At 45.2% G+C, this 22,500-nt stretch overlaps 1 protein-coding gene across 1 annotated transcript; it reads left to right on the top strand.

The window, feature by feature from the left end:
* Positions 1–16,370: 16,370 nt before the first annotated feature.
* LOC308302717 (transcription factor Sox-9-A-like) lies at positions 16,371–22,076 on the top strand (the record flags this gene model as incomplete). Its single annotated transcript, XM_080747005.1, has 6 exons — positions 16,371–16,613; positions 17,279–17,475; positions 19,321–19,414; positions 20,105–20,260; positions 20,689–21,009; positions 21,579–22,076. 6 exons carry the CDS (start codon positions 16,371–16,373, stop codon positions 22,074–22,076), a joined length of 1,509 nt encoding a protein of 502 aa, XP_080603131.1.
* Positions 22,077–22,500: the final 424 nt, after the last annotated feature.

The raw sequence follows: 22,500 nt of genomic DNA, 5'->3' as shown, positions 1-22,500 counted from the left end.
ATCACGGCGGTGTATGATTTTCTAAAGTCAGAAAACTACAACATTACGTCAGTAGCCGCGGTGATGCGGCTTCACCGCAAACCCCAACACATCTTCCCTGCTTTTACTAACCTCACACACACACTCCTGGATGCCAATTCAGAACCTCTGCCCCACATTTTTCACATGGGCTTGTTCTAGCGTCACCAGGAGGCCAATTTGTGCAAAACTACCTTTTTGAAAGTTCTTTCTGATTCGGCCCTGTAGTGGAGAAGCAGCTTTAGAAGCTCACAGCTCAAAGATGAATTAAAGGACAACTTTAGTTTTTTACAATAAGGGTTCATATTTTAGATTGTAATTAAAGAATATAAAAGATGAGTGTTAAATTGATTTCATTTAGTTCTTTCTATTGTTTTAGAGATTCTTATTTCAGTGGTTGGGGGCATGCATATAAGTAGCTAAATATGTCATTTTACACAGAATAAGCCCATTCCCAAGATACAACGCAACCTTTCATGGTTGGATGTGACTTATGGGGGCTAGAAATGTTACTGTAAATAGCTAGATAGATAGATAGATACCTTTATTATCCCAAGGGGGAAATTCAGTCGTCCAGTTGTAGCACAGCAGTATACAGTTATTTACAAAGTTACAGAGAAGTAGGAAAAGATAGATACGAGTAAAAAAACAAGAGCAGTACAGTACCAAAAAAAGAGAAGGTGCATCAATAGAGGGGGCGAATTAAATATAAGTATATATACATAAAGTGTCTTACAAAAAAGAGACCAAAGCAGTCAATGCTAGTTAGTGCAACAAGTATCTCACTGTCATTGTTAAACAAGACAAATACTCAGAAACTACCAACACAACCTAATAGTGCAATGTCAAAAAACAGTGCGAAAAAAAACAAAAGAAACAGCTCAGAGCAGAAGAAACTAGGCAGCGTGTCACCGCAAGACGCACATGAGCACTCTCCCTGGAAGGTCCTTAGAGGTCAAAGTCAATACAGCAATATAGAAAACAGAGGGTAAGGAGTGCATCTGTTTGGCTGTAGAGTAAAAATCTCCCACACAAGGTGCTCTTTGGTAGTCAGGTGACAAAATTGATGCAAAAAAAATTAGACCAAGGCACTCTTGAGGGACAGTTAAAAAGCCTTTATTTTAGGGCTAATGCATAGCAAGAAATTTGAAGCAATAGTTCCAACCTAATAGCAATAAAGAAACTGCTGGCTTATTGTGTCTAAAAATACATACACGCATGCCCCCATGCGTACTAAAATATGAACCCTTGTTGTAAAAAAACAAAGTTGTCCTTTAAGGATTGATTCCCTTGAGGACAAAAGAAAATACATCGTTATAACACTAACATAGTTAGTCGAGTTGTTGTGGATGTGCGAGACAATCCATCATGCACTCATTGATGTGCGTCATTACACAGTGCTGCCCCCTCCATTTGTTATGTGTTAATCCACGTCTGAAAGTGCACGGGCTGACAACGTTCATTATCGGAATGAGTTCTACGTCCTCTTCTTCTTTCATATTTCATGTGTTTTCTCAAATCCATGGTTTCAGTAATGATGCTGTTTGTTTTAAAGTGACAAGGCCGGGGGGAGAGTTTCCAGCCCATGATTGATGTTGTGTTAATGAAGACCATCCAACAAGGCTGCTCTGGCAGAGGAAGCAGACCAAGGAACGTGCTGCAAGTGTGTGTGTGTGTGTGTGTGTGTGTGTGTGTGTGTGTGTGTGTGTGTGTGTGTGTGTGTGCGTGCGTGCAGGGGCGTCGATTGGGTATGGCAGGGGTATGCAGCTGCTATACCCTGGGTCCAGAGGAGAGAATAAAAGTTACTTTTAAAGGAGCTATAGTCAACTTTTCTTGAAAAACGGATGCTAAAATAAAAATGTTTCGAAAATATTTTATAAAAAAATAAGCTTCATATATGTGTTTCTATTAAAAAATGACCACAAAAAGCGTAAAATCATGATAAAATAATCATTTTGGCCATTGTCAGACCGACACTTTGTTTACATTCTAGTCTATCCACCTCTTTCCGCGGGAATTTACTGGAGAATCTTTTGCACCACACTTCCGGTTAACAGCAGATATACAAGCTCACATCGTGTCGCAGATGCAGCCGTTGTGAGCTTGTAGATCACACTCGGCTACGGCGCCGGAAGCTCCGTCCAATTTCTGCGCAATGCACTATGGGATGTTGGAAACTTGTGGATAGACTAGGATGTAAACAAAGTGTCGGCCCGCCCTACAATGAAAAAGTTGACTATAGCTCCTTTAAATATAAATCCATTGAATGTCTCTTTGTCTATCTGTGCTGGTTATCATGTTGTTAAATTACAGTAAAATAACTACAAATGCAAAATGTATCAAAATGTTCACTTTAACAAGGTATTATAATTATACTCTCCACACTTTTATTCTCCCGATATTGACAGAATGGTATATTCCCAGGTTCCGCAGGTCAGCTGCACAGGTGCAATTCATTATTGTTAATCGCGGCACGTTTACTAACATGCCAAGTTTAGCTGCACTTGAACAACCGTTCCAGGCTGCCATATCCAGCCCAAGAAACCGTAGAAATGTGGAGAAAAACTAAAATGTACTTCTTAAAATAAATGTATCATGCCTAAATGTATCATGCCTGTATGGCAACATGACTGGTGTCTTGCACGCGCGCGAAGGCGCGCGTGCAAGACACCAGTCATGTTGCCATACCTTAGCTTTTTCTGCACTGACGCCACTGTGTGTGTGCGTGTGTGTGTATGCGCGCGCGTGCGTGCGTGCGTGCGTGTCCATATTGTCTAAACAAACAGCAGCCTGACTTCAGTGCAGGAAGTACAAAGGTGTTGTTGTTTCCTGATCTCTTCCCAGAGGTGTCCGACAAGCCGGAGTAATCCTGGCATGCTGTGTGTGTGTGTGTGCGTGCGTGCGTGCGTGCGTGCGTGCGTGCGTGCGTGCGTGCGTGCGTGCGTGCGTGCGTGCGTGTGTGTGTGCGTGCATGCGTGGATAGAGAGATCTTGTAAAATGGATAGCATGTGGCTCTGTGTCTCGGAAGCCTGTCTACTCCAGCTGAGAGTAGACAGGTTGAAGTTAAAATGTGTGCACGTGTGCGTTATTGTGTGTGTGCCATGCTACTTTTAACATGACAACTCTATTTTGGGGATGTCATTACAGGCTTTATTATATCATTATAGGCTTAAAGTGTCGTGAGTTAAAAGAAAGAAAGAAAGAAAGAAAGAAAGAAAGAAAGAAAGAAAGAAAGAGAGAACATACAGTTAAGAGAACGTGACCCTTTTTCCTAATTGGATGAAATTGGCAACCCACCTGAACATTTATTTTCTGTTTACTAAAGAGCTGGCGAGACAGACAGACCCGTTACTAGGGGTGTAACGATATAGTAACTGTATCGAAATATCGTTCTTAACTTAAAAAATCGAAGTAGATCGAAATGAAAACAGCTAAAATCGAATCGTATCGTTTTATTTTGTATCGTATCGAATCGGTAGTGCAAAGAATCGATTGTATCGATACTACCTACTTGGGCATTGTATTTAGCATTTTTAAAAAGAAAAAATGAAAAGGAGGGGTTTAATTACTTCTCCTTTCCATATAGCTACACTGGTCTATCGATAAATGTGTGTAATCTCTGGGTTCATGTCAAGGTGCAGGTTTGTCAATATACAATGTCCATGTATTTGGCAGATAATCACTGTGTTTACTTATTTATATCCATAATAATACATGTTTCCCTTAAAAACACATACACAGCCATTTACAATATGCGTTTGCGCCTATACTGCCAGGAAATTATTAATTTTTCAGAGTCACAGTAGATCTCCCTTATATGCATGATGTTTTGGTAGGCTGTAGTCTATATAGTGTACACTAGATGTCGCCAGCGATTAAGGTCTCTGGCGATTGCTAGAAGGCCTCAAATTAGCAACCAGTCCATTCACTTAGCATTAGCGTTAGCATGGAACGGCCCGGGACCCGTGCACGCCATCCGCGCTCTTAAAAAAAAAAAAAAGTATCGACTATGTGCCTTAGATGCCCAATTGACGCACAGAGCCTTCAAACCGGATCAAGATCCGACGTTTAGAACGTGAGATAGAGCCGAGTTGCTGTAATGGTTTCCAATGTAAAATATATGCTCGGGTACATGATTGACACGCTCGATTTCCGGTTTCCGGCGATGACGTCACTTCCATCGCAGAATCCTTGCTGAAGCTTATATGAAGCTAGAATGGTCATTTATAGCTCAAAAAATGTCAAAAAAATACCTAAATCATCAGAAAATGATCCCCAAGGCGACGTTTGGCGATCTGGCACGGTTTGGCGTCCCCAAAATGGCGATGAAAGGCGATTTGGCTAAGAATGAGTTAAAAACCTGCACTATCCACACCTTTCACACAGATTTAATTTCTTTGCTAAATAGTTACTATATCGATTTTAAATAATTAAATCGAATCGTATCGTATCGCCAAATGAACCAATATCGTCCATGTATCGTATCGTCAACCATGTATCGTGATGTGTATCGAATCGCTATTAAAATGTATCGTTACACCCCTACCCGTTACTGAACAACCACTCTATAGCGTAACCTTCACAATATTATACCTTAGTTTAACACGATGTTTTTAACCAAACAATATCACTTATTTGTACTACAGCACCCTTAAGATGGAGAAAGTGAAAGAGACTCCAGAGGAAGACAAAGCATCTAGAAAGTTCATTTGTTACCACTCTCATACAGCTGCAAGAAGTTAGTGCGTTCCGCATACAGAAGGCCTACTGTGCTAACAATGGAAATCAGAAATACATAAAATATCCAAATCAGTGTAGCATAACAGGCTCTGTGCACAGCAACCATTATGGATGGAAATTGGGTCTCTTCCTTACTTCCTTCACAGGAAATGATATAATGAAGGCTCTGTTCCATTCTGGTCTAGTCTTGCGTAGCCAGACAACTATTCCACAATCTCTGAATGCTATACAGAGTCTGGAACGGCAGCTCCCGAACTGCGAGTATCGGAAGTAGCCAGTGCTGCACTGAACTGTAGTCCCATTGGAAACATAACAGAAACACCAGTAAGACTCCCTAATCGGGAGATAAGCGACCGTTGGTCGCTTATCTCCACAAATAGGCCAAAAGTTTGTTTTACCAATTATCAAGACATACGGGCAGTTGACAGTTTGCCATGGTTACTCATTGAAGTTGAATCTCCATATATGGAGATAACCTATGCATCACACTAAGTCTGACCTCACCAGCCCATATTTGGGCATGAGCAACTTATGTCTCCATATATGGAGATATGATGACATCACACAGTCCTCAGCCGATGATGTGGCGTGATGTCATACAATACACAAACGAGCCCTACAGTATAAAGGGGCAATTCTTGCCAGGAAAGAAGCATTTCTTCGACTCAGACCTTATCGCCAGGGTTGGCTTATAGCAGCTGTCGGTAGGACCATATATGGATTCTGTTAGTGTGGATCTCCTAACAGGGCATCATCTGGGATACAATCCCTTTTATGCCCATATATGGAGATCCCTAACAGAATCCCTTTCATGCCCATATATGGAGATCCCTAACAGAATCCCTTTTATGCCCATATATGGAGATCCCTAACAGCATCCCTTTTATGCCCATATATGGAGATCACTAACAGCTAACAGAATCCCTTTTATGCCCATATATGGAGATCCCTAACAGAATCCCTTTTATGCCCATATATGGAGATCCCTAACAGAATCCCTTTTATGCCCATATATGGAGATCCCTAACAGAATCCCTTTTATGCCCATATATGGAGATCCCTAACAGAATCCCTTGTATGCCCATATATGGAGATCCCTAACAGAATCCCTTTTATGCCCATATATGGAGATCCCTAACAGAATCCCTTTTATGCCCATATATTATGGAGAAATCCCTGCTCTGAGTATCTGACATCAGTGTGATGTCACCTGTTTATGCCCATATATGGAGATCCCTGCTCTGCGTATCTGGTTGCTATGGTAAACAGTTGGTTGCTAGGGTAAAAAAACATGGTTGCTATGGTAAACAGTTGGTTGTTAGGGTAAACAGTTGGTTGCTAGGGTAAAACCATGGTTGCTAAGGTGGTTGCTAACGTACACTAACAGACCAGCAACAACAGACTGTTGCCACAGCAACGTACACAAAGGTTTGTGTAACATGATGTGTGACGGACGGACGGCCGGTGGAGGTTATCATAGTAAACTGCTCCCTGACGGTCGCAACAATAGCTCAGACAAAGTCATTCGAGCGGCCTATTCTTGTTATGGGTGTATAGTTTAAGAAAAACGTTTGAAAGCATCATGGAGGTAACACCAACAACACCAGAGAAAGACGAAATAACGCCCCCAGAAAGGAGACATAACGCTTTCAGTAGGACATGTTATTGCTACTGCACCAAGGGAGCGGTTGCGTCACATCCGCTTTATCTCGCACTCATCGTTTCTATTTCCGTTTGCCAGACTGTATGCCGGGAGCATTTGCCCAAATAGCGGAGGCAACAGTCTGGCCTCGCGAGACTAATTCTGGTCAGCGTGCTGATATTGTTGCATGTTGCATAATGCATATATTCACTGGAAACTGCTACTGTACACCAGTGGGTCTCAAAGTGTGGTCCTGGTGCCCTTGTGGTTCCTTGTGGGGGGTTCCAAAAGGCCCCTTACGGGTGTGTGACTCTGAGAGTGTACAAATGGAACCAACAAGGTTCCATTTGGTTCCATTTGTACACTCTCAGGGTTATGGAGGTCCTTGAAATGATTGTGACCTTAAGCAACGCTACGGCAACGGCAGATGACAACGGTAACCAGAAATGATCCCAGCTAGATAGATAAACCTGCCGTCTTCGCAGCCGTCTCTACTACGGCAGGAGGTCCCTTCCCTCGTAGCGCCTACTCCGTCTGCTGCGTGTACGCGTCGCCATGGGAACCAAAGCATTCAGTGAAAGGGGTGGGTACCCGTCGCCACCGAGGCTTTGCTTAACCATTTTGACCGCTACGGCGATTACGTCATAGCAGCCGTAGTCCGCCTGGTGTTGCCGTCCTGAAAATCATCAAGCTTAAAGTCGCTAATAATTGAGAACCACTGCGTTACACTAAAAGGAACTGAGCCTTCTAAATATCATTGGTAACACCTGTGTCAAGTAAGGAAGAGTCTATATTAGGGCTGTTGTGGCCATGAATTATGCACACACTGATCTTGTACAGAAATGTTGCAAGAACATGAAAAACACGAAAAACTCAAAGAACACAAAGGAGGTTCGACCTTGAAACATTGTTGGTTTGTGAGGAAAATGCAGAAATATTTAAAATGCTGTTTTGTTGTTTTGTTTTTACATTCTGCCAAGAGCTATAAACTGCAGGAGAGGCTTCAGGAATGTTGGACTATATCACACACACACAGACACGCACACATGCACGCACGCACGCACGCATGCACACACACACGCACGCACGCACGCACGCACGTACGCACGCACGCACGCATGCATGCACACACACGCGAGTACACACACTCCCCCCTGCATTTCACTTGGCACGTTAATGGAGGACAGCGCAACGAGAGTCAATACAATCCTAATTCCTCCCGCACACTTTGACCTGGATCCAGAGAGAGAGAGAGAGAGAGAGAGAGAGAGAGAGAGAGAGAGAGAGAGAGAGAGAGAGAGAGAGAGAGAGCTGAAGAGCTGCATCAGTTAATGTGAGAAAACACACGCATTGGGGCGCCCGCTGGCCTGGTGGTCAAGACGCGTACCACATACTAGGCTATGATGCCTGCTGGCGTCGCCGGTTCGATTCCCGATCCGGACGACCTTTGCTGCATGTTATTCCCCATCTCTCTCCCCTTTTCCTGTCAGTCTACTGTCCTATCAATAAAGGCATAAAAAGCCCAAAAAACAAATCTTTAAAAAAAAAAGAAAACACACGCACTCACGTATGCATGCACGCACGCACGCACAAACGCACACACAAACACACACATTCCCCCAGCGCATTGGAAATGCTGTCACAGATATAGGTTAGTTGGGGATATAACTCTGTCAGAATATAACAGTGGTAAAAAGACAATATATAATATACTGTATAAGATATGTGTTACAGGAGAGTCCTGTACTAGGAGAGAATACATGGTGAAACAAGGGAGTCAAACAAATGAGGCAAAAATCAAAACACAAACTGGTATGAGGTGTGAGCAAGTCAGTGTTATGTAAAGCTCTTGAATGAATCCCAAAGCAATTTAACTCCAGACCGTTCTACTACTAACATTCTAATTGTCTCCACCAGCCGAAGGCATGGGGGAGAGTATGTTTTCGCCCCTGTCCGTCCGTCCGTGCGTGTATACTCCAGTTTGTTACCAGCTAATCTCCGGTGCCGTTGGCCCAGTCGCTGCCAAACTGAGCACACATACTCCCCGATTGTCCATATTCCATCCTGATTGGCTGAGATTGGATTTCAAAGTTTGTAAGATTGGTCAGTTTTGAACAAAATGCTTCAAATCACGAACACAGCGTACCATTTTTGTGAAATTGTGCACGCACATTCCCACTAGGCAGAGGAAGAAATGCCACTTCAAACTTTTCAAATCAGCCTCATGGTGGCGCTATAACAGGCCGCATGGCCTGGTGGAGACCTGTGCTCAGAAGAGCACTGCTTCTAGTTGTGACAGATTTTGATGTCTACTTTATAGTCATGGAAGCGAAGGCCAAATTATAATCAACTGTACAAGGATGACACTTGCCAAAGACAATGGATCTACAAGGTAGAGACGCATCCCAGTGGAATGGGTCCCTATTGTAGATCTGTTCTCTTTGGCAGGAGACACAGTCATACTATGGAGGACACGTTAAGCTCGAGGGTTTTGAGGTCGGTCCAGTTGCCTGTTCTCCGCTCAAAAGAAAACAAACTGGTCCGCTGTGACCGCGACCAAACGGCGACACATCGCCAGTGTCCTTATTGTAGCAAAAAGCTTTGATGGTTTTTAACGAGGCCTTCGGCCGTCGTTTGTTGGTACCAGCAGAGACTCGTTTCATAACAAAGACGTGAGGCCCGAGCTTTGTGGTCGATGGGAGGAGCCATTTAGTGAGGTGACGGAGAGGGGCGGAGCTTAAGAGGGGGACAGCCAATGAGATGAGAGAGAGAGAGAGAGAGAGAGAGAGAGAGAGAGAGAGAGAGAGAGAGAGAGAGAGAGAGAGAGAGGATGTCATCTAAAAGTCATTGTCATCACACGTCACCCGACTGACTCTTGGCCCAGCCAAAGTCCCTCAGTGTGTGTGTGTGTGTGCGTGCGTGTGCGTGTGCGTGTGTGCGTGTGCGTGTGCGTGCGTGCGTGCGTGTGTGTGTGCGTGTGTGTGTGTGTGTGTGCGTGTCAGGGAGCTCCTCTCTTTAATGGTTGTTATTGTAACATGTTGTATTCTTCATGGCTCTGCTCTCTCTCTCCGTCTCTCTCTTAATGACATCCATTCATCCCAATTAGGAGGTGTCACTGTCTGTTGTGGTGTAGAGGGGTGTGTGTGTGTGTGTGTGCGTGCGTGCGTGCGTGCGTGCGTGCGTGCGTGCGTGCATGCTTTGCATTGATGCACTGGGCCAAATTGACCCATGAATCCTCATGCCAGTGTACTGCAGCACCACATATATACATACATTTTGTGTATGGATACAGTACTTGTATGCATGTATACCTCTCTCTCTGTCTCTCTCTGTCTCTCTCTCTGCTAATGTAGGCTCCAGGGTAGCGCGTTGGCCGACTGGTTAACGTATGCGCCCTGTTAAGTAGGCCCGGGTTTGCCTCGCGGTTGTTGCCTCGCGGTCACGCTACATTGGTGGCAGTGGTCCCTACGGTCACCGGGCAGTGCCGTGAAAGACTGGACGGAGTCGTGGAAGGAGGAGGTGTCGATCCTCCATCCCTGGGCGTTCGAAGCCCCCGGTTTCAAAGTCGAGCTTAGCTCCTGGCCGGCGCGCGTGGTCGCGCTTCCAGGTAGAGGGGACGACTGTAGGCTCCCGGGTAGCGCGTTGGTCACTCGCCAACAAGCTCAGTTCTTTGGCTGACTGGTTATCGTATGCGCCCTGTTAAGTAGTGGCCCGGTTGTTGCCTCGCGGTCACACTACACTAGCACAAATATATTTATATGATAATGATAATACTTCCAAATCAAACCTAACCCTTACCCTAACAGTAGGGTATAAGGAAGCCCCTATGGATGGTGGGAGTTGGGTTCAACCTGCCTCACCTCTGTCTTGACTGGCTCCCAGGCAGGCATAGTCTTACTGAGGTTAGGGTTAGTATAGTCTTACTTTTACATTTCTACATTTTTTATCCCACGATTGAGTAACCCATCTTTTCACCCATGTGCCAATTGCCTAAACTGTAATCTGTAAGCTCTGCTCTCCCTCTGCCATCCTGGGGAGAGCCCCGAACTGAGCTCATGATTCCTTCAGTGCATGAGGAGTGAGCAGGCCACTTCTTATCACCTGAAAGGGGGGAGGAGCTACTTGAACCCTCATGTCCCTATTCTGAGGAGAACTTTAGCCAAAATAGCAGATGAACAAGCTCTCAACGCCTCGCGCTGCGAGGCGTTGAGAGCTTGTAGATCAGCTATTTTCTGCAAATAGGTTTGGTGTAGAGGTAGAAAAGTACAAGTAAAAGTACAGAGTACAAGCCAAGTATACAGAGTGAAAGGTCAAGTTAACTAGAAACACAAATCCAACATAGACTGATGACAGTGCTGTCAAACAAGTCTATGAATCTATCTATGAAATCGATGAAAATCAAATCTGCATCACACAAATATGTAGAGGGGGTCCCTGCTTCATCTCTCTCTCAGCTAAGGGGTCCTTGGCCTGAAAACGTGTGTGTGTTAGACTTCCATAACACAGTGCGTGTCAGGGGGAAAATAAGACGGGAATGAGGTTTGACGGACCGCTTAATGATGGAGAGAATGAAGGAAAAACAGGCTAATAGACAGATGAATGATAGATTGATAGATGGATTACACTCATGTGCCTGGCCGACGACAGCGAGCGTGAGAAAGAGAAACACATCTGAGCAGCTGTCAACGGAGGCGTGCGCTCCATCTATGTTTCCTCACCTCTACCATTCCTTCTCTCTCTCTCACTTTTTTCCCATTCTGTCGTTCACTAACCCAACTTTTCTGCAGACAAAACTGAAGCCTATAGTTTTGTGCAGTAGTAGAAAGCAACGGGAATCAATGGAGGAGTCTCATGTTGTATACCTCTGTGAGTGTGACTCTTTGACAACATGGATTAATGAGGAACTAGTTAAATTCTGGACCCAGGTGAGGGCTCCACTCTATGCTATATGAGGGATGCTGGGTTCTGCTGGGGAAACTGGACAACAGGGGCATTTCTGCCTCAGACCCCATGGACAGAGTTATTTGGGATCAATACTGAGCTTAGATGTTACTTGGTGCAGAGTTGTCCTGTTGGCATGATGGAAATGACCCATCATGCCATGTTAAAAACAGAAAAGGCTGAACACAAAATAGACTGTAGGCCTGAACACAAAACATACGTTTCTCTGGACATGAGGGTGCAGTGCACTTCTTGAAGATTATGGAGACGATTGGTGGACTGAAGATTAGGGAACCAAACAAACTTGTGCTTGCAGTAATGCATACACATTTTAACATGCGTTTCCCCCCTTAATGTAAGCAATAAACTTAAATAAATCTTAAATAAAGGTGTAACAAACAATGAACAGGGTGCCACAGGGATTTGAACCCTGTCCTGGTAAAACCAAGAGTCCAGACCAGCGCCTTTGTTTTGTTTGTTTTGATGGCCGTAGCCATCCTCCCTGACCTCCCTACCCTAACCAGCAGCCAACAAGAATAAAAAATATACTTACCTTGAGCAGTCTTCTCTTTACTTCATATTCTTCTCTTCATATTCTTCCGTAAATGAGCATGGCACGAAAATGACCAATGATGCAACGAAAATGACGCAAATGAAAATTACCCACGAAAGTGACCAATGACGAAATGAAATTGACCCAACACGAATGGCACGGAACGCGACTAAGCACAAATCAGTAAATAGGGCGACAAGAAGCAGCATTGAAATAAAAGGTCCCTTTACCTTCCAGCCATCTTCACTGCACTCGCTGCAGCAACAGCATAGAGTTCCTACCTTCAACAGCAGCACAGAGGGGGTCGTCACAGCTGATCATCAGCTTCCATCTGCCTCTCGCTCACTCCAACCATCTGCATGTCCTCAAGAGGTCTGCTGGTCAACTTCAGATTCTGGAAAAGGGAAATAAAATGTTCATTTGTCTAGGCTTACAGGGACACAGTTTAGCAGACTTGATGTTTAGCATTTGATAGACACCTAGTGGTTGTCAAACTTTTTCATGTCACCTTTTTTTGGGGGTCACATTTCATGGACCCCCAAATAAATATGTTTGGCCACAGACCTGCATCTGAAGACACATGTGCCAGTGTGTGTGTGTGTGTGTGTGTGTGTGTGTGTGTGTGTGTGTGTGTGCGTGCGTGAGTGCGTGCGTGCGTGTGTGTGTGCATGGGTGTCACACCAAATTCTGGGCCAGCTGCGGGTACAAGGATTCACTGTGGGCCCCCCATGAATGTTCTTCATAGGGGGAGGGGGATTAACCCATTCAGACTGGGAACGCATTATTACGCATCTTGTGCTTTAACGATTGAAAAATAGCAGCTATACAAGCTCACAGCGCAGCTGCGAGCTTAATTACCTTTGAACTTTCACATTTGAGCAGCTAATGGGAGTGTCAACAAAGTGATGTTCTTCCTGCGTTTAGGTCTGTCCCATTGGTTAGTGCGTATAGAGCTGTCACAATTATTACATAATCGTCTAATCGTGATTATTTTACATTATCGCAATTATTTTGTCATAATCGTCATAATCGTGAATGTTGAAAATTGTCCGAAATAGTGGAAATAGCAGATCTACAAGCTCACAACGCGTCGCGATTTGTGAGCTTGTAGATCAGCTATTTACACTATCAAAGTTATTTTTTAAGTAGTAAGTTGTCAAATATGTCAGTAATTTATTTGTGTGTTTAGGTTATGTGTCATATCTGCCATGTGCAATTTCAAAGCCTAAAAGCCAAACAGAAATGTAATTATCAACGACAAAAACACAATTAAATCGTTAATCGCCAATTATTTGAGTGACAATTAATCGTCCTGTAAAATGTCATATCGTGACAGCCCTAAATAGTCTAGTAAATCTAGGGAAAAATACACTCAGGTTGGACAACATTTTATTACTTAGTTTTTCAACTGATTCTGACAGGAAATTAGGTCTACTAGCCAGGATAAAAAATCTACCATGATCTGCTCACTGCAAATACCCACAGTGGCCAAATCAAGTTGGGCTCCCATCGACTTTCTATACAGGAGGAAAATACCCGGAAAAAAAATCTGCTTTAAGTAGGATGTGAGGGGTCTAACTAGGGGTTTGTCATGATGCTGAATCCATTGCAAGCATTTGTTTTGGACAAAAAACATTCCTTGGGCTAACAATTGCCCAAGAAAATGATGGTTTAGTGATGAAAAGTGATGAGTCATCACTTTTCCACAGTTTTGTGGGCGTTTTATGGGGCCAATGAATGTTTTTGTGCAACACAAATGATTGCAATGGATTCAGCATCATGACAAACCCCTAGTTAGACCCCTCACATCCTACTTAAAGCAGATTCTTTTTCTGGGTATTTTCCTCCTGTATAGAAAGTCGATGGGAGCCCAACTTGATTTGGCCACTGTGGGTATTTGCAGTGAGCTAACCTCGCCTACCAGGCTTTCTCCCGGGAGAGAGCCTGGTGTTCGTTCACAACAGACCGTTTGGTTTCCGCCTAAAGCGCGGAAACCACTAGAAGAAGCGGCGTCGCTTTGATTTGGTTCCCACCGTTTGTTTCCCCAATCCCTATTAAAATGCTCGAGTAGCCTATGTGTGGTTTTGCCGGTCGCTAAAAGTTGGACTAAAACATGCATATACCAAACTAATTTTTCAAAAGCAAAACTATTCCGCATCGAGGAGTTTATTAGGTAGGCCATAAAAGTATGTCCTTGAGCGCAGGGGAATTATTTTGGGTTAAAACTGTTTCCGGTGGATAGTTCTGGACAAATTGTAGTCCTTGAGTACTACAACATGATGTTTTGTGGTTTCCGCTCCAGACCGGTTACAAACCCGAAAAGTGAAGTGATCCCAGACTAGCAGTGAGCAGATCATGGTAGATTTTTTATCCTGGCTAGTTAGGGTTGCCAACTCCCAGAGTTTCAAATACGGGACACTTTCTAAGGAAACATGCGCCGCCAAAGGCGGCGCCGAAAAATCGCATATTTTCAGTTATAAAGTTGGCTAAAACGGGCATTTTCCTATATTAAATCATATTTTTCCTTTCACAATATTAATTCGGGTGTCTTTGGGCCGAAAAATCTGATATTTTCGGTTATAAAGTTGGCTAAAATGGGTATTTTCCTCTATTAAATCATATGTTTCCTTTCACAATATTAATTCGGGTGTCTCTCAATTTTCCAAAACATATCGCCTAGGTCTACCTGGTCCTTATGTGCCCACTCTCTGGTACCCAACACTAGTTTAATCATATTGGCATACAGCAATAACCATTAGGTTTTAAAAACAAAATCAACGCATGCTTATGTTATTTCACATACCAGCCTGTCTGGGGTCGCTTTAGTTGGCAGACAAGATTACTGTAGTGTTCCCAGGAATACCAATATCCATGGCTTATTTTCTGTTGCTTGCCTGCTTTTTCACCTTTTTGTTTAGCCTATCACCTATCATGGATTCATGTCTAATATGTTTGTACACAATCTTCTGTCACACGTTTTTTTAAGACATTAAACAATGTTCTGAGCCGAGCACTGTCGTATGGTCGCTCGCACGCACTCGTTTCGTCTCTCGCAGGCAACTTGTGGAGTGAACCTACAGCCCATGCTTGGGAAGGGAGTGTGTAGGGGGCGGAGACTGTGTCTTAGCAACACTCAGAGCCGTATGTTAATAAGCCAATCAGCTGCTTACAAACAGCGCAGCGCCTCTCACAGCAATGGGATGCAGCACTTATCGTCTCAGAGGAGAGCAGAGTGGAAGTGGAAGCTCTCTGACAGGCAGAATCGCTGTCATTTCTCAATTAAATCATCCCGTCATTCATATTTATCCCCCAACCTTAAAATACGGGACAAAGAGCGTCCCGTTTCAGTTCAATACGGGACACGTCTTTTAGTTTCCAAAAAAGGGACGATCCCGTATTTTACGGGACGGTTGGTAACCCTATGGCTAGTAGACCTAATTTCCTGTCAGAATCAGTTGAAAAACTAAATAATACATTTTTGTCCAACCTCAGCCTTATTTTTACTGGACTATAAGTGCGTATCACTGCCGGGTGAGAGTAGGCCCCTACAGCAGTGCTGAACCATGAACCTGTATTCAACCCTTGAGCTTGTGACCCCACAGAGCCAGAGGCATAATGTGTCTTCGGTCACAGAGCTAACGCATCTTCCAGGTTATTCTCTTAAGGGTCAGTGCATCTGCCTCTGAGTCTGACTGTCTGAACGTACCCAGAGAGAGAAAGAGAGAGAGTTGCAGTTGTCTGGAACAAATCAGAACCAGTTTTTGACACATCAGCCACTGTTGCAACAGCCCTGAATCATGTTTTCTCCCCCTATTGGCCATGACTCAATTTGTGTGTGTGTGTGTGTGTGTGTGTGTGCTCGTGTGTGAGAGACAGAAAATAGCCCGTAATTTTGACGTCACACTCTCACCAGCCAATAGATTGTGGGATTTCCTCTGTGGTTGGCCCCTCCCCCCCCCCCCCCCCCCCCCCTCTCTCTCTCTCTCTCTCTCTCTCTTATAAAACAGGCTGTCTCCATTCATAGCGGCAGTTGCTGATGACGCACAGACACAGTTCTATGTTAACCTGGCTGTAATCCTCCTGTTCCTCACTTGCAAGAAAATGAGAATGCGAGAAAAACTTAGTTCTTTAACAGCTATGTAACGCTTTTTTACCGGAGGAGTTTAATGCGTAAAGACGCTCTCCAAAGATGGACAGCTTTTACGCACGGAGCTGCAGCAACAGAGGCGCATGTCCTGCTGTCCCTTTTGGGGTTTTCCTGACGAGGGAACGCCATTCCGTATCTTAGGAACAGCTTTTACGCCCAGAGATGCTCTTTGCTTGTTCTTTTACGACTTTTAAGCACCTGAACTGTCACATTTTCCTGTGAAACGCAGCTTTTATTATGAGCAGACGCTGTAGGCGAAAACCACACTCCTTCCCATCGACTTTGTGACTCCTTATCGTGTGAATTCTTAAGCCCTTTGCTGTTTGTGTATGATTCTCCTCCTGGCCCGGTCCCTGCAGATGTCAGAGGACGCCCCGAGCCCCGGCATGATGGTGTGTGACGGGGTCGGGGGGGACTCCCCGTCCCCCTCCCTGTCCCCGGGCTCGGACGCAGAGAACACCCGGCCCTCAGAGAACCAGGCCGGCGGACCACCGGACCTGATGGCCGCCAGCAGCAGGGACCCCAAGAAGGATGACAAGTTCCCTGTCTGTATCCGTGACGCTGTGTCCCAGGTGCGTGTCCCAGTGTGCGACGTGTGCGTGAGAGAGAAAGTGGGGAACATAGAACCTGGGGAACATAGAACCTGGGGAACATAGGTTGGACCCCAGAGAGAAATAAATAGGTCTAGCCTATACCCATTACATCAGTCCAGTGCAAAAATACTTTGTTACAAGCAAAAGTCCTTTATTCATTATCTTACTGAAGAAGATGTAAAGTAGGCCTATATATTAGCCTCAAAATCAGGGGTCATCAGTCATCACCATGTTGGCTTGTGGTGGATATTTTTGTCTGTAAAAAAAGTCTGTGGCAAAAGGTGAGATCACATTAAATTTAAATGAAGTCAGTGGGCTATCATGTTATTGTACTTGTATAGGGATAGTTAACCTCCAAAATGACTTTTGTTTTTCTATTACTCACACCATGGAGACTTGCATTCACGTATTGTTTTTTGTTTTTGCATTTCTAAGTCAGAAAATGACCGGTCCAATCAATGACTGTGTTACACTGTTCAATTGAAACGCAGTCACTGATTGGCCTGTCATTTTGAGATTTCTCAGACTGATACCGCAGAAGAACGTGTGAGTGAATCCATGTTATCAGTCTGGCTGATGCCAGGCACTCCGGACAGTGCTTGCCTTGAGTAAATGTACTTACTTCACCTCTCTTTGTGTGCCAGGTTCTAAAGGGCTATGATTGGACGCTGGTGCCCGTGCCGGTGCGCAGCGGGCACGGCTCCAGTAAGGAAAGGCCTCACGTCAAGCGTCCCATGAACGCCTTCATGGTGTGGGCGCAGGCTGCCCGCAGGAAGCTGGCCGACCAGTACCCTCACCTGCACAACGCCGAGCTCAGCAAGACCCTGGGCAAACTGTGGAGGTACCGTAACTATACACCAGGGGTTTTCAAAGTGGGTGACGGGGCACCCTGGGGTGCCGTGACGGCAGTCCAGGGGTGGCCGCGAGATAATTTGATAATATTTGGAATTTATTTGGACACTTCCTCGTGTCCAAACCTCGTATCTCCAAGTTTCAAATGTGTACGTATTTTGGTAAAGCAAAGCCCTGCTTCATCATACAAGACTGTCGCACAAAACTAGTGAAAACAGCCGATCTACATCTGCTGTTTTCACTAGTTTAGTACATTTTATAGATGATAAATACAAAAGGAACAGTTTTGGACATACCTGTACAAGGTTTCCACCCGACAATGGCGATATGCTAAGGTGCTGGGAGTGAAAATTATAATGTAGGGGTGCCTCGGATTAAAAAAATATTTATGGGGTGCCCTGAGACAAAAAAGTTTAGGAACCCCTGCTATACACACACTTTATTTAAAGACCCTGCATGGAAATCTGTGGAGGTACGCTATCAACACACACACTTTATTTAACCCTGGAGGCACGTAGGTCGCATTTACTATGAAAACCTGCAGCTCATGATGTGCGTCAAGTCAGTCACGCCTCATGTCACACTCCATATGGCCAAGACAGAATTCAGTTGTGACTTGCGTCTCGGCAACCACACTTCCCTTTTATGCCCACATACAGTATGGAGATCCCTGAAATCATCATTAAGCCCATATCGGGGCATGCCCATATATGGACATATTGTGTCAGTCTGTTATTTAAGCGTGGGCAAGGTCGCTACTCGGAGTCTTGCTAGTAGTAATCTTTTCTATAGTGTTTGTTCAGTAACAGTGTTAAATAGCTCTATATTGTGACAGTAATCTTTGCTATAGTGTTTGTTCATTAACCGTGTTAAATAGCTCTATATTGTGACAGTAATCTTTGCTATAGTGTTTGTTCATTAACAGTGTTAAATAGCTCTATATTGTGACAGTAATCTTTGCTATAGTGTTTGTTCATTAACAGTGTTAAATAGCTCTATATTGTGACAGTAATCATTGCTATAGAGTGTGTGTTCAGTAACAGTGTTAAATAGCTCTATATTGTGACAGTAATCATTGCTATAGAGTGTGTGTTCAGTAACAGTGTTAAATAGCTCTATATTGTGACAGTAATCATTGCTATAGAGTGTTTGTTCAGTAACAGTGTTAAATAGCTCTATATTGTGACAGTAATCATTGCTATAGAGTGTTTGTTCAGTAACAGTGTTAAATAGCTCTATATTGTGACAGTAATCATTGCTATAGAGTGTTTGTTCAGTAACAGTGTTAAATAGCTCTATATTGTGACAGTAATCAATCATTACTATAGTGTCAAACACGCTTTAGTAACAGGGGTCTCTCCAGCTCTTTATTAAACAGAAAATGCATTTTCTGGTCAGGATACCAATTGAATCCAATCAAGGGAGAGAACTCATATACAACAACACAATACTGTACATTTGGAACAGCATTCTCCTGTTTGGATGAACTGGAGAGGCATGGAGACTCCTGTTAATGAACAGTGCTTGGCTCCATGGCAATGATTACTGTCTGCATTTAGAGCCTGAACACAACCAAAGAAAACACATCACTTACTGTATGTCCTTCTGTAAGTCCACAACGCGTCCACTACCCATCACATCCGCAATATGTTGTGGGCTTGTTGGTCGGCTGATTTCTGCTTTTCAAAAAGAGATTTGATTTACAAGCACTGGCCTATAAATTCTGCCTCTTTTCCCCATCCCCCCTCCCTCCCTCCCTCCCTCCCTCCATCCATCCCTCCATCCATCCATCCATCCATCCATCCATCCATCCATCCATCCCTCATCCATCCAGGCTTCTCAACGAGGTGGAGAAGCGTCCGTTCGTAGAAGAGGCAGAGCGGCTTCGTATTCAACACAAGAAGGACCATCCTGACTACAAGTACCAGGTATCCCATATGACTACAAGTACCAGGTATCCTGAGAATGATCTACAAGCTCACAACGGTTGCATCTGCGACGCAACGTGAGCTTGTATGTCGGCTGTTAACCAGAAGTGTCCACAGATAATGCTATAGTACATTCTCGCAGAAACAGGTGGATATCAACGTGTTGATTTCATCAACTAAAATTATGAGACTAAATATATTGACCAAATAATATCCATCCATCCATCTTCAACCGCTTATCCGGAAACGGGTCGCGGGGGTAAAATTTCCAGTGTTCCCTCTCCTGAGAAAACATTATCCACTTCTTCCGGAGGTATACCGACTACCGAGGCCCTCCTCAGCCAGTGTGGAGATATAATCCTTCCATCTGGTCTTTGGTCTGCCACGGGGTCTCCTCCCAGTGAGACGTGCATCGAGGACCTTCCTAGGAAGGCACTCGGGGGGCATCCGTACTAGATGCCCAAACCACCGGACTCCATTCCAAGTGTAAGAGCAGCGGTTCTACAAGTCTCTCTCGGGTGACTGAACTTCTCACCTTATCTCTAAGGGAGATACCAGCCACCCGTCTGCTTGTAACCGCAACCTTATGCTTTCGGTCATGACCCACACTTCATGACCATAGGTGAGAGTATAGGAATGAAGATTGCACAGTAGACAGGAGCTTTTAAATGATAATTGTGATTAAAACAGCCGCGGCGCAGGAAGAGTGTGAAGAGCGGACAGAGTGATGTGGTGGAGGAAGACGTTGAGACGAGAGATGACGTCATCTTCAGAGGTCTGCAGAGGACGGCCCACTCCCCCGCATCCAGCACCAGAGACCTGCACTCACCTGGACCACTCACTGGTGTGTGTGTGTGTGTGTGTTAAGAGAGTTATGTTAAGAACAATATAGAATGTTAATTATTACGTATCATTTATTTAGAAATAAAGAGTGCCGTGCCATGAGCTTGTATGTATATCTGCTATTTTTGAAAAATCATGAAAATGTGTGAATATTTTTCAATAGATATATTTTAAAGTGAACATTTGTAACTCTTTTCTCGGGGTCCCTAAAACAACATATTTTGAGATGTTGGGAGCTCCGCGATGAAAAGATTTGAGCACCACAGTTTGAGAAACATACAGTAGGTTTTTAGAAAAAAACTTTTTTAGAATCGCCTCAAGTCTTAATGGGTTAATTCTCTCTCTCTCTCTCTCTCTCTCTCTCTCTCTCTCTCTCTCTCTCTCTCTCTCCAGCGTCCCAGGGACCCCCCACCCCTCCCCCCACCCCCAAGGCCGAGGCCGTGGGCTCCGCAAAGCCGGACCCGAAGCGCGAGGGCGGGGTGCGCGGAGGGGGCGGAGTCATCAGAGGAGCCGGGGGGGAGGGGCCTGCTGCTCGCCAGCTCAGCACCGACTTGTTCGCCGACGTGGACCTCGGCCAGCTGAGCTGCGACGTCATCTCACACATGGAGAGCTTCGACGTCAACGAGCTGGACCAGTACCTCCCCGCCGACAGGCCACACCCCCTCCAACCTGATAGGCCACACCCCCCGCTGGCCTACACCGCCACTTACAGCATCAGCACCGTGCCGGGGGCTGCAATGCTCAGCCCACAGGTACTGATGTACTTATTATATCGTCACTGTTGGGCAGAAACCTCGATCTCCAAGTTTCAAATTTGTAAAATTTTCGCAAAGTAAAGCTGGTTGCACACTGCTGCGTTTTTCGTTGCGAAATGCGTTTTTCAGGGCAAGGAGAGAGAGAGAGAGAGAGGGGGCAAGGGACCGAGTGGTGCGCGAAACGGGCGGCAGTGTGCAAACGTGATTGATTTTTTTATTCACGCGCTCCGAAATTCACACCGATATACGGCCCGAAAAACGCAGCAGTGTGCAAAGACCTTTAAGCCCTGCTTCATCACAAGGCAGTCGCACATCATACAACAGCAGATCTACTTGTGTGCTTGTAGATCGGCTGTTTTCACTAGTTTAAATCATTTTAAAAATTATAAATACAACACAAACGGTTTTGGACATACAAGGTTTCCACCCGACAACGACGATATGATAGTTAATAATTGCGACCGTAGGTTCATACTGTTTTTATATGTGGACCCTAGGAAGACTAATGTGGATCCTAACAAATAAACAAATACACAGCAGTATAACGGTTCCATCTCTGCCCACAGGTCTGGGTCCCTAAGGTCCAGAGGCAGCAGGGACCGCAGTACACCCTGACCCCTCTGGGAGGAGCCTGTGGGTGGGAGGCGGAGCCACAGAGGACCGCCATCAAGACGGAGCAGCTGAGTCTCGGACGCCACGGTGAGCAGCCGCTAGGCTCCTCCCCTCATCGCTCCTCCTTCACCTCCTTCAACCTGCTCTCCTCCCACTACAGCCCCTCCTCCTCCTCATCCTCAAGCCCCTCCTCCTCCTTATCCTCAAGCCCCTCCTTCTTCTCTTCAAGACCCTCCTCCTCCTCGGCCGCGTACCCGCCCTCCGTCTGCGTCTCCAGGGTGCAGTACGAACGCTACGACCACCAGGGGGGCGGAGGAGGAGGGGCGGGGCTGTACTCGGCGTTCAGCTACGCGGGGAGGCCCATGTACACGCCCCTCAGCGATGGCCACACCCCCCCGCCACAGCACTGGGAGCAGACTGCACCCGTCTACACCCAGCTCACCTCACCCTGATCCAACACGTCTACACCCAGCTCACCTCACCCTGAGATGAACACGTCTACACCTAGCCAGGGATCGCTTCGGGTTTCTGATCCGGTCGGGAGCGGAAACAGCCTACGTCATTTTGTAGTCGTTAGACGGACTGCACTTTGGCCGGCACTATCAAACCGGAATCAGTCTAAAATACACTTTGTGGCCAGAAGATCTATTTTTACACACCTTTAGAGAGCCCGGAAAATGCGCACTCACTCTTCCTGGATGCCAACTCAGAACCTCTGCACAACATGCTTTCAGATTATAGCGCCACCATGAGGCAGATATTTGTTAGACATTTCTTTTTATATCACTCCTGCAGAGTTTGTCCACACACCACGCAAATCGGTGCACAGTATTTTAGTCATTGTATTCGACGCGCATCTGTCCGATCTTCCGTATT

The sequence above is a fragment of the Nannobrachium achirus genome, assembly GCF_963921795.1.
Source record: "Nannobrachium achirus genome assembly, chromosome: 18".
NCBI lineage: Eukaryota > Metazoa > Chordata > Actinopteri > Myctophiformes > Myctophidae > Nannobrachium > Nannobrachium achirus.
The sequence above is the reverse complement of the archived record's forward strand: the minus strand, read 5'-3'. Positions and strand labels throughout refer to the sequence as shown.